This window comes from Schistocerca cancellata, chromosome 5 (assembly GCF_023864275.1).
Source record: "Schistocerca cancellata isolate TAMUIC-IGC-003103 chromosome 5, iqSchCanc2.1, whole genome shotgun sequence".
NCBI classification, from domain to species: domain Eukaryota; kingdom Metazoa; phylum Arthropoda; class Insecta; order Orthoptera; family Acrididae; genus Schistocerca; species Schistocerca cancellata.
Window position 1 is genome coordinate 572,892,044 of NC_064630.1, and position 13,419 is coordinate 572,905,462.

Consider the following 13,419-nt stretch of genomic DNA (forward strand, 5'->3'; position numbering starts at 1 on the left):
ACCTTCATTTGGTAAGTCACATCATCTTTGTTTTTAGGTATATTTTTCCTACGTGGAATGTTTCCAAAATGTGTAAATGAATACACCTGTCAACTACAATTATTTTATGTAAATGAGAATCATATATGTTGTTCCTTTTTGTGGTAAAAAGTGATTACAAAATGTAAGTTGTAGCATGATAAATAAGAAAGTTAAAGGTTAGCTCTGGCTTTCAGTAATAATTATTTATTTACAATGTGTTTTATAATTGTTACAATAACTGTCTGAAATATACTGCACAAAGCAACACACCATACTATCTCTGTCTGTCTCTCCATTTCACCGACTGATAAATGAGGTCTCCATCTTCGGACAGAGTAGCAATCACAGCTTTCTTTCTGACATTAGTTCCCAGTCTTCCAAAGGTTATAAATTCATAGAGAGAGATTGAACATTCTCGTTCCTTGCACAAAATGAGAAAATGTGCATGAAATTTAAGTGGGTCGCCTGCAACAAATAAATAATTTATTCTTCGACAAAATCAAAAGACATTTTACATTGTTTTATTTGTACACTGAAAAAGATGGTTTGTTTCTTCTGTGCAATGCTGTGTACTTTTTTAAATAACAGGTTATGACAGCTTTAGTTTTCTTATAACCGGAGGAAAAAAATATAGTGATAAAATTCCAGTTTTTATAAACTGAATGGATTGTCTGACAAGGGGACCCTCCATACTGTAAATCACGGATTTTGATGCGCTTCAAATATGCTGTAAAGGCACTTACCCTGAGTACCTGGCTATCCGTTTTTTTAGCGACGGGCCTTGGTTTTTGAGAAAATCGATTTTGAAGTTCATTGTATGCTTTGCATACCCATAACATTACATATATTCCGAGCAAGTCAGTGTAGCACAGCGGTAAAGGTTCACGGCTATCACACTAGAGGTACCGTGATCGAATCCTGCTCATATACTCCCCCCCCCCCCCCCCCCCCCAAAATTGATCGAATTTTTCAATTTTATTCCCACAAATATCAACAAACCGTGTAAGGTGTGTGAAATTATAAAGATATCTACATCTACATCCATACTCTGCAAGCCACCTGACTGTGTGTAGTGGAGGGTACCTTGAGTACCTCTATCGGTTCTCCCTTCTATTCCAGTCTCGTATTGTTCGTGGAAAGAAGGATTGTCGGTATGCCTCTGTGTGGGCTCTAATCTCTCTGATTTTATCCTCATGGTCTCTTTGCAAGATATACAAAGGAGGGAGCAATATACTGCTTGACTCCTTGGTGAAGGTATGTTCTCGAAACTTCAACAAAAGCCCGTACTGAGCGACTGAGCGTCTCTCCTGCAGAGTCTTCCACTGGAGTTTACCTATCATCTCCGTAACGCTTTCGCGATTACTAAATGATCCTGTAATGAAGCGCGCTGCCCTCCGTTGGATCTTCTCTATCTCTTCTATCAACCTTATTTGGTATGGATCCCACACTGGAGCAGTATTCAAGCAGTGGTACCGACGATCAACTTTATGTGATCATTCCATTTTAAGTCACTCCTAATGCCTACTCCCAGATAATTTATGGAATTAACTGCTTCCAGTTGCTGACCTGCTATATTGTAGCTAAATGATAAGGGATCTTTCTTTCTACATATTCGCAGCACATTACACTTGTCTACATTGAGATTCAATTGCCATTCCCTGCACCATGCGTCAGTTCATTGCAGATCTTCCTGCATTCAGTTATTAATTTTTTCTGTCATACAATATTACAAAATCTCGTTTTTCACTGTCCTCCACATTGCTTGATGTGCCAGAACAATATTGTGGGTGATACTTCTCATAGAAACAACCGAAGCACAAATTTTCACAGCACCACGTGCATTTTATGAAAGCAACCATCTTGCAGGCCCATGGTCTCTTCAAGAGCGATACCAGGAAACACAATTTTTTTGCATTCAAAAAGATTTCTCTTTCATCCGCTAATTTCAATGTGAACCATGCATATCTAATCATGCTTTCAAAATCATGTCTGCTGAATTGATGTAGGATTAGAGAATGTAATTTTATCGAATCTTCCCTAGAAGCGATCTCTCTATTGTCTTTCATGAAGTTGGGAGCATTCTGAAAAATTTTCATGAAGATATTCACCTGTCGGTAAAAATAAACATCACAGGGCTGGCAATAAGGAGTGCACTTTGGTGGAACTACTTTTAGGGTGCAGGTGCTCACTTTCCTTTCATCAGTGAATAGATGACTGTATAAAGTTTAATCGGTTTTCCCTTCCCACGAATCGATAATGTACAAAAAATTTCTGTCCCACGTACGGAAGAATTACAAAACGCAAAAATTCTTTGTACACTAGAAGTGAACTTCCCGGATTTCGTGCAGGACACGACTACATTTCTGTATTTCCCAGTTAATTCATCTACTCGGTTTTGAATGTTGGGAACAAATTTTCCGGATGGTTCTTGCATACATAAAAAAACATATGGGAGCAGGATTTGAACACGGTACCTTTAGCGCGGTAGCTGTTAACCTATCCCGCTGCGCTACGCTGACTTGTTCAGAATATACGTAATGTTACAGGTATACAAAGCACACAATGAACTTCAAAATCGATATTCTCAAAAACCAAGGCCTGACGCTAAAAAACCAGATGGCCAGGCACTCAGGGTTAGTGCCTCTACAATATATTTGAAGCGCATCAAAATCCGTGATTTATAGTATGGAGGGTCCCCTTGTGAGCATCAGGCCATGATAGGTATTTTAATCAACAGATTTTCTTAGAAAATTACAGAAGACGGCATTTTCCACTTGCTATAATAATAATAATAATAATAATAATAATAAGTCAACAATGAAGACATGGTTTACTTTAAAGGAAACTAATTGAATGAAAGTTCCTGCCACAGTTTTAATTTATCACAAAGGCTTATAACAACATTTAGATCTTAAGTTTTAATGTATTCTTAAAATGATTACCGTCCAAGCAGCTTTAAGTAATATAGCACTAAATGGGGAGTTCAATCTGTGATTATTGAGAAAAGGGGTATTAGATAGTTCATTTATAATTTAAACTGACCAGGACAGACAGCATCAGAGTTAAATCAAATTCCAATTTTCCTATATTTTATTCATAAGCTGAATTGACTAATTTGTTTTTAATATCAACTATGTCATTGGAGCATTTTCAATTATAATTTTGAAGTTTGATGTGACTTACCAAATGAAAGTGCTGGCAGATCGAAACAAACACAAACATACACACAAAATTCAAGCTTTCACAACAAATGGTTGCTTCATCAGGAAAGAGGGAAGGAGAGGAAAAGACAACAGGATGTGGGTTTTAAGGGAGAGGGTAAGGAGTCATTCCAATCCCGGGAGCGGAAAGACTTACCTTAGGAGGAAAAAAGGACAAGTATACACTCGCAAACACACACATATCCATCCGCACATACACAGACACAAGCAGACATTGACAAATGTGTGTGTGTGTGTGTGTGTGTGTGTGTGTGTGTGTGTGTGTGTGTGTGTGGAAAAATATATCTAAAAACAAAGATGATGTGACTTACCAAACAAAAGCACTGGCAGGTCGATAGTCAAACAAACAAACACAGACATACACACAAAATTCAAGCTTTCGCAACCCACGGTTGCTTCGTCAGGAAAGAGGGAAGGAGATTCCCACGTGTAATGTTTCCCTCTATTTTATATAGAAAGATGATGAGACTTACCAAACAAAAGCGCTTGCAGGTCGATAGACACACAAACAAACATACACACAAAATTCAAGCTTTCGCAACAAACTGTTGCTTCGTCAGGAAAGAGGGAAGGAGAGGGAAAGATCAAAGGATGTGGGTTTTGGAGTCATTCCAATCCCGGGAGCGGAAAGACTTACCTTAGGGGAAAAAAAGGACAGGTATACACTCGCACACACACACATATCCATCCGCATATACACAGACACAAGCAGACATTTGTAAAGGCAAAGAGTTTGGGCAAAGATGTCAGTCGAGGCGGAAGTACAGAGGCAAAGATGTTGTTGAAAGACAGGTGAGGTATGAGCGGCGGCAAATTGAAATTAGAAATTAGTGGAGATTGAGGCCTGGCGGATAGCGAGAAAAGAGGATATGCTGAAGGGCAAGTTCCCATCTCCGGAGTTCTGACAGGTTGGTATTAGTGGGAAGTATCCAGATAACCCGGATGGTGTAACACTGTGCCAAGATGTGCTGGCCGTGCACCAAGGCATGTTTAGCCACAGGGTGATCCTCATTACCAACAAACACTGTCTGCCTGTGTCCATTCATGCGAATGGACAGTTTGTTGCTGGTCATTCCCACATAGAACGCTTCACAGTGTAGGCAGGTCAGTTGGTAAATCACATGGGTGCTTTCACACGTGGCTCTGCCTTTGATCGTGTACACCTTCCAGGTTACAGGACTGGAGTAGGTGGTGGTGGGAGGGTGCATGGGACAGGTTTTACACCTGGGGCGGTTACAAGGGTAGGAGCCAGAGGGTAGGGAAGGTGGTTTGGGGATTTCATAGGGATGAACTAAGAGGTTACGAAGGTTAGGTGGACGGCGGAAAGACACTCTAGGTCGAGTGGGGAGGATTTCATGAAGGATGGATCTCATTTCAGGGCAGGTTTTGAGGAAGTCGTATCCCTGCTGGAGAGCCACATTCAGAATCTGATCCAGTCCCGGAAATTATCCTGTCACAAGTGAGGCACTTTTGGGGTTCTTCTGTGGGAGGTTCCGGGTTTGAGGAGATGAGGAAGTGGCTCTGGTTATTTGCTTCTGTACCAGGTCGGGAGGGTAGTTACGGGATGCGAATGCTGTTTTCAGGTTGTTGGTGTAATGGTTCAAGGATTCCGGACTGGAGCAGATTCGTTAGCCACGAAGACCTAGGCTGTAGGGAAGGGACCGTTTGATGTGGAATGGGTGGCAGCTGTCATAATGGAGGTACTGTTGCTTGTTGGTGGGTTTGATGTGGATGGACGTGTGAAGCTGGCCATTGGACAGGTGGAGGCCAACGTCAAGGAAAGTGGCATGGGATTTAGAGTAGGACCAGGTGAATCTGATGGAACCAAAGGAGTTGAGGATATTCTGGAGTTCTTTTTCACTGTGAGTCCAGATCATGAAAATGTCATCAATAAATCTGTACCAAACTTTGGGTTGGCAGGCCTGGGTAACCAAGAAGGCTTCCTCTAAGCGACCCATGAATAGGTTGGCGTACGAGGGGGCCATCCTGGTACCCATGGCTGTTCCCTTTAATTGTTGGTATGTCTGGCCTTCGAAAGTGAAGAAGTTGTGGGTCAGGATGAAGCTGGCTAGGTAATGAGGAAAGAGGTTTTAGGTAGGGTGGCAGGTGATCGACGTGAAAGGAAGTGCTCCATCGCAGCGAGGCCCTGGACTTGCGGAATATTCGTGTATAAGGAAGTGGCATCAATGGTTACAATGATGGTTTCCGGGGGTAACAGATTGGGTAAGGATTCTAGGCGTTCGAGAAAGTGGTTGGTGTCCTTGATGAAGGATGGGAGACTGCATGTAATGGGTTGAAGGTGTTGATCTATGTAGGCAGAGATGCGTTCTGTGGGGGCTTGGTAACCAGCTACAATGGGACGGCCGGGATGATTGGGTTTGTGAATTTTAGGAAGAAGGTAGAAGGTAGGGGAGCGGGGTGTTGGTGGGGTCAGGAGGTTGATGGAGTCAGGTGAAAGGTTTTGTAAGGGACCTAAGGTTCTGAGGATTCCTTGAAGCTCCGCCTGGACATCAGGAATGGGATTACCTTGGCAAACTTTGTATGTGGTGTTGTCTGAAAGCTGACGCAGTCCCTCAGCCACATAATCCCGACGATCAAGTACCACGGTCGTGGAACCCTTGTCCGCTGGAAGAATGACGATGGATCGGTCAGCCTTCAGATCACGGATAGCCTGGGCTTCAGCAGTGGTGATGTTGGGAGTAGGATTAAGGTTTTTTAAGAAGGATTGAGAGGCAAGGCTGGAAGTCAGAAATTCGTGGAAGGTTTGGAGAGGGTGATTTTGAGGAAGAGGAGGTGGGTCCCGCTGTGACAGAGGACGGAACTGTTCCAGACAGGGTTCAATTTGGATAGTGTCTTGGGGATTTGGATAATTAGGAGTAGGATTAGGATCATTTTTCTTCGTGGCAAAGTGATATTTCCGACAGAGAGTACGAATGTAGGACAGTAAATTTTTGACAAGGGCTGTTTGGTTGAATCTGGGGCTGAAGGTGAGGCCTTTGAATAGGACAGAGGTTTCGGACTGGGAGAGAGGTTTGGAGGAAAGGTTAACTAGTGAATTAGGGTGTTGTGGTTCCAGATTGTGTTGATTGGAATTTTGAGGTTTTGGAGGGAGTGGAGCTGGAAGTGGGAGATTGAGTAGATGGGAGAGACTTACCAAACAAAAGCGCTGGCAGGTCGATAGACACACAAACAAACACAAACAAACATACACACAAAATTCAAGCTTTCGCAACAAACGGTTGCTTCGTCAGGAAAGAGGGAAGGAGAGGGAAAGAAGAAAGGATGTGGGTTTTAAGGGAGAGGGTAAGGAGTCATTCCAATCCCGGGAATGGATAGATCCTTTCGTCTTTCCCTCTCCTTCCCTCTTTCCTGACGAAGCAACCGTTTGTTGCGAAAGCTTGAATTTTGTGTGTATGTTTGTTTGTGTGTCTATCGACCTGCCAGTGCTTTTGTTTGGTAAGTCTCATCATCTTTCTTTTTAGATATATCTTTCCCAATACAGAAAGTGTATTATACTGGAACTCAAACAATGGGTATCATCACATTGGGTGACAATAAAACATAAGTAACTTTTTTGTTCTCCCAATTGCCTTAGCTAATTTCTCTTACATAATGTACTACATACATTTCACTTCTGGATAAAGTACAAAGTTTGATTGCTGAGCTGTTAATACCAAAATTGGGAAGTTTGCTGCTTACTAATAAGAAATAATGCATGCTCACATAGCAAGAGTTGTTTGGTGACAAAGGTAGGTAGAACATCTTGCATATTTGTCTGAAGGACGGGTGTTAGAGAGAGGCACCAATCAAAAGTAGAAAAGGAATGCAGAGAAATGTATCTGCCTATGTATGCTTTGAGACCAAATAATTTCCTCCATTACTTTGATGGCAGTAGCCTCATTTTGCACCTAAAAATTAACCAGCAGGAGGGCGAGAGATTTTTCAATTGAATGCTAAACTTAATGCTTTGTCACATTCACTGCACACTTAAATACTTAAACAGAATATCAAATTCACCATCTACTAGTATTAAGGAAACAACTATTACCACTCAACATGATCTGGATCAGACTTCAAAATATTATCAGTACCTCTCCATATGAAACAGTACTTGATGGATTACACTGTAGGAAATACTGCAACCAGCCACAAGTTTTCTTGAAATGATTTTATTATACCATTACTAGTTTCGGGCCTGAGTCCATCATCAAGGATCGTTCAGGTATCGGTATGGATTGCAAAAGAAAACCAAACCTCTTAGTGTCTGTATTATAATACAGGGTGTATACGTGGACAAGGAAAAAAAATTCCCGGATTTTTCCCGGATTTCCCAGTTAAAAATACACTTTCTCCCGGATGAAAACACACTTTTTCCGTGCTATTAAGTGACAGGTTTTTTTTTTTTTTTTTTTTTTTTTTTTTTTTTTTTTTTTTTTTTTTTTTTTTTTTTTTTTTTGCATCAATAAGTACGCTGTATATTTTCGTATCACGAAAGTATAAATTCGAATCCCACCAAACACCGCATGTTACTTTCCGAACCATGTAATCGAGATTACAATACGCTTTTGTAAGCGAGTCATTGCTCATGTCACGCGATCCCGCCAGCCGATGACAGCGGATATTCAGAGCGTAGGACACGTGATGTAGTCCGCTAATAGCAACATCACTGTTAAGTAGCGCGGATACACAAACAGGAAAAGTTAATGTTTTAAATTAATATACATAGTGTTGCTAGAAGAAAAGAAAAGCTTTCACGTACAACATTGGTCTCTAAGGTTAATAAGCTGCAACAGAAGCTAAGCTTTCACATATAATGTTGATTTTTCTTGCCCGTGTTACACTTTAAGATACATCATACAAATGTGCCAGTAAAATTTTTAGCCGAGTCCAGTGACTTGTTCTCAAAGTTTTCCACAAATAAATTAGCTACCGCAGAGGAGCGAGAGCTTCCCGTAGCACTACATCAATTTGCTCATAATAACGACACGATTGTCTGATCTGGGCTCTAAATACTTCTAATCGCTCATCATCAAACGCTCTGTGATTTAAGGAATTCATCGCACATTTTCACACATAGTTCCACTTGCGAAAGAGGAAATTTGCTTTGAAAGTAACGTTTTTCAAACAGCCATTCGCAATATTTTCCCGCGACCTGTTAGAAATAGGTTCGTTTCAGCAGTCGTCAGAGAGCGCCAGGTAAGAGGCGCCACCGCGCTTTGGCAGCTACGATGACGCAGGAAGCCCGTATGTTCGTATGTGTAAAACATTAAAAGATCTTACGTTATGTCATAAAAGAAAAGAGGCCGAAATATCGTTGTCTAATGCTGCGTAAGTTGTTAATACAAATACTACCCATGACTGGTGTGTGTCTCAAATCTGATTACGTTTATTTTGTCGCTGTCTGCTAGATAAAACAAAATAGGTCTTTCTAACACTGCAGAAATTGTAACACATACCAAATAAACGAGACTGTTTTTGCACAAATGGTCATTTTTATAACACGACAGAATATAATTCACGAAGACCAACATAAAATGACTATTAGGCCTACTACAAGCAAATAGTTTAATGTTAGAAAATAGTTTCACATTTCATTCATACGCCCCAGTTTCTCGAGCATGAGATTGAAAAGTAGTAGTACGAGATTTTTACTTAAATTTGGAATCGTCATATTCTTCCCTAATTGGTGTGATGTCCCCGTTCCTCGTTCTAACAAACAATCTTGTCATGACTTAACTCTGGAACTATTCCTACCTTTGTCAAAATTTAGTCGCTGGTTAACTTCACTAACCCTGCCAGAATCACCGGTTTAGTTATCCCTGTTTATTCTCCGGTTAGGCGTTGTTATGTTCGTACAAACCACTTTCCGCCCTACTTCCAGAATAGAAGTTAATCGGCTGCTAGAAGGGGGCTGTACAACTGGCCCTTACAAGTGGAGCGATCTGGCCAAAAATTTTCTGACAAAATTTCATTTTCTTGGATACACCGAGAAGATAATACGTAATCTTTCTTACCTGTTATTCCTGTTAGTCGTTTATTTCCACTCTGGTAGTCTGACTCTATGGATTTCGCTAGTAATTATAGCACAGCTGATCATTCCAAGCCCAATGAACCACATAATCAGACAGCGGTTGGCGTTCACTCGTTCGGCTTTACTCTGCTCAGCTCGTATAACCCGGTCCCCTTTTGCTTGCAGGAAAGTTTATTTCTAGATGCGACGATGATTCCCCTGACAGACATCACGTACACTAGGCACGCATTCAAAAATTAACTTATGATTCATTCAGAAATCAACTTACAGATTGCGTTCAAAAACCAAGAGGGATGCGTTTCAAAATCATGAGTAATCGGTAGACCAACGTGCGCTGGATGCTAGGCTCTTTGTGAAACATGATTTTTTTTCTTCTCAAGAATATAAATTTGGCGCCCCCTCCACCCCCGTAATTGTCATTCGGGTCAGATACATCGGTTTGCCCCGCCACTCAACTGCGCATGCGCATGAGCCCGCTCGTAACTCCTATAATGAATCTAGTTAAACCGTTGTGACGTCACTCTCATCGGAGACATTTTGTTGTTATAAAGCATTGCATAGTCTTCCTAACACCTTTGACACATTTTGTTGTTGGCAAACGTTAGTATGAGCACTGTGTTTTGTTGTTGTATATGGCACATTTCCTTTGCAATTTATGTTTTATTTTCATATTTTTTTCTCGTTCACGTTTTATTGTTGTAGTATTATTCTGCAGTAGCGGGATAGAGTAATATCCATTGTTAGAGCATCGATTCTTACCAGTCAATATTGCAAAAATTTAACTGAAACCTAAAATAATGAAAAATTCCCGGAATTCTAAAAAATTCCCGGGTTTTTCCCGGTTTTCTCCCGGATGAAAAAATTCCCGGGTTTTTCCCGGATCTCCCGGTTGTCCTGGGTCGTATACACCCTGTAATATGTACAGGAGACCTTTTCAGGAAGACACAAATGTAAAACTTGCAAGAAGTCAATGCTGCTAACTGATGATGGTTTAAGGCCTGAAATTAGTAATGGTATAATAAAACGATTTCAAGAAAACTTGTGGCTGGTTGCAGTATTTCTTACAGTGTAATTTACAGAAACAGCTATGGTGTTCTCCAACCAAAATAGATAAAATGAAGTACTTGACTCATCAGAAATTCACTATTTTTTATGTGCTTGTCTATCCCTCAGGAACTCAACTGTACAGTGAATGGTTATAATAGAGGAGGGCAAATGTATCAATTTAAGACAGGAAGCTCTAGTTAGGATATGATTAAATGGAAGCTCTGAAAGTAAAAATGAGAGTTTCAAATTTACTCTTAGTCTACTGAAGAACTTTTATCATCGAGTTGAAACATTTCTGTAACAATTTTATTAATCTGTACAACTTGAACAAGGCATTCATTAAGAACAGTTATTCAGAGTAGCATCACCCAGCTTCTATGATGACATGAATGCTCATACAAAATTATGTCACATCCATTAAAGCCACCTCAACATTGTTCGAAAAATGTCACAGGTTGCCAACGTGTGGCTGACACACAAGACTCCACTATGTGCAATCAAGTGGGGACAGATCAGGGGAATGACGTGGCCACCTTTTGGGGGTGATTTGATAAAGGTGCTCAGGATGAAGATTTTGCAACCGCATATGTGAACGGATATAAAGTGTGACATCTAGCAACCACAGTTGGCCAAATTTGTTCAAATTATAAATACAGTTAAAAGTTATTATTTGTTATTTGTGACTAACAAATATAGTTACTGGAACATTGTTTGTTTTTGTGAATAAAATCATTTTTCATTATCTGCAAATAAAAAGGGTTATAAATGGCAATGATTGCTCCAATTCTTTGTCATTTTTAAAACAAATGTAATTTTCGTTGTTTTGTTTTCAGAACAACTATATTTTTCAGTCAGAAAGTTTATGTGATTTTTAGATGACTTTTATTAAAATAAAGCATGTTCCATAAATGCTTTTGAGCATAAGGCTATAAGACTCTTAAAATCATGATCTGCTTCACCAAATATTGAAAAAGCATTGAATTATGCTCTAATTACTGGCAGATTACTTGCTCATGATTTCATGTCAACTTCACTTTTAAAATCCAGATCGAAACTGAAAAATAAATCATCTTTTTCTGTCATAACCCCTTTATAAACATATAATCTGATATCTGTGGAATTTCTTTGGCTATTTTAAGTCTGTAGTTTATTGCAAGCCTCCCTTTGTCAGGGGCAGCAATACAGGTGAACAACTTGTTTTTAAACTGCAGATAAGACAGTGTTGCAATAGTTCTCTCTCTTTGCTGTAGAAAGACAGAAGTAGTCCTGAAATAGTCTCTTGACACTTTCTAGTGTCACGTTGATGCTGGCAACCTGTGACATTTTTCGAACAATGTTGAGGTGGCTTTAATGGATGTGACATAATTTTGTATGAGCATTCATGTCATCACAGAAGCTGGGTGATGCTACTCTGAATAACTGTTCTTAATGAATGCCTTGTTCAAGTTGTACAGTGTGCTACCACATTATGAGCTCTTTTATGTACTCAAACTCAGTGTCTATTATGAAATTTTGCAATCTCAAGCTCCTTGTGACCGCATAGACATATACTAGTTCAAAAAAACGATTCATTTTGTAAAGCAATGCTTACTCAGAGTACTACAAATTTTCAATTATTTCTAACAACTTTGGATGTGCAGCAGTATTCCATAAAGCATTACATTTCTGTATAATTTTGCAGTGCACTTCAGCTAATGCTGTTTTAGGAGACTTTACATTTAAAGCCTATTGTTGTTGTTATTGCTGTTCACTTCAGAGCCCTTACTTCGTTCACTAATTTTCTACTAGTATGAACATGAGATATGCTTATCCAATAGCATCAGCAATCTTGGTACAATTCATGAAGTACTGAAGATTCGAGTCTTGTCTGATTAGTTATGCAGAGTGTCTGTATGCTGCTATGTGGACGGAGTGGCTGAAGTTCTGGGAAGTCCAGAGTAGGTTGAATTGGTCTGCTTTGATAGTGTAACTGCTAAGGCCATTTGCCAGCAAAGCATTTTTATGTTACATTTGCTATGCTGTAAGGCTTTGTTCAACTCGGAGGTTTCGAACACTGCAATGCATTGGTTTATTGGACATGGTATGTAGTTGCCTTCTTCTGACCTTTGAACGTACTTATGAACCAGTTGTAAGGGAACTATAGTTTGGTATGTGCTCTTGAAACGTAGTGCAACTGTATTTGTAACTTTTTTTGAATTGTTATTGGTGAAAGAAGCAATAAGTGACAGAAAACATCAAAGGACCAATGGAGGCTCAAACCCCAAACTTATGGCTTTGTACTCTGGAACTTACAACATTTTTTTTAAAAGAAACTAGTGCATTTATTCAGCAACAGGTGTTACAGATCTCTTACACTGGCTTTAAATAAAGCATCTAAATAAGTCTAAATAAATGGTGAAAACAAGAAAAAAGAACGAACTGTAATGAATATATTTCGAAAGAATAACAGAGAAAGATTACCTCTCCAGGTAAGAAGATTTAACCCAGCTGGGAGAAGTGAAGGCAAACTGTGTGAGGAATTGGTAGGCCTAATGCTTGAAATGACTAAAGAGAATTTGAAAACTGAGATTATTAAACGGTAAAAAAACTTGCTTTTACCTCTCTCATTCTTCATTCATCATGTGATATTTAGAGTTGTTTATAAACACTCCTCCCTCACTGAAGGCATAGTTTATAAAACAATATATGAACCATGTACATGTTCTTATCTTGGATATTGGAAATTCTGTGATGCTCCTGTAAATTATTTTCTTGCTGCATATTTTTTTTTTTTTTTTTAGTTGTTGATATAAAGCTTGCTGATTTAAGTTTTATCCATTATCACAGACCTGTAATTTTGGAGCAGCCTACTGTTTGGTGTATAGCAGTGTTTCCACAGTAATGGCAGTATGGATGACTACCGTATTTACTCAAATAAAAGCCGCACTTGAATCTAAGCCACACCTGAAAAATGAGTCTCGAAATCAAGGAAAAAAAAATTTCCCGAATCTAAGCCGCACCTGAAATTTGAGACTTGAAATTCAAGGGGAGAGAAAAGTTTTAGACCGGAAGAATGACGATGGATTGGTCAGCCTTCAGATCACCGATAGCCTGGGCTTC

General features: G+C 39.7%; 1 protein-coding gene across 2 annotated transcripts in view; it reads right to left on the reverse strand.

The window, feature by feature from the left end:
* The window catches only part of LOC126187456 (tRNA-splicing endonuclease subunit Sen34), a 75,652-nt gene that overhangs the window by 10,036 nt on the left and 52,197 nt on the right, over positions 1–13,419 (reverse strand). The window contains exon 5 of one of the 2 annotated variants that reach the window (XM_049928546.1): positions 206–486. The exons of the other annotated variant lie outside the window; for it this stretch is intronic. Within the exon in view, the coding sequence (XP_049784503.1) occupies positions 296–486 (191 nt within the window). The 3' untranslated portion in view covers positions 206–295. Of the gene's footprint in view, positions 1–205; positions 487–13,419 lie in introns of those variants that run through there. 2 annotated transcript variants of the gene reach the window in all.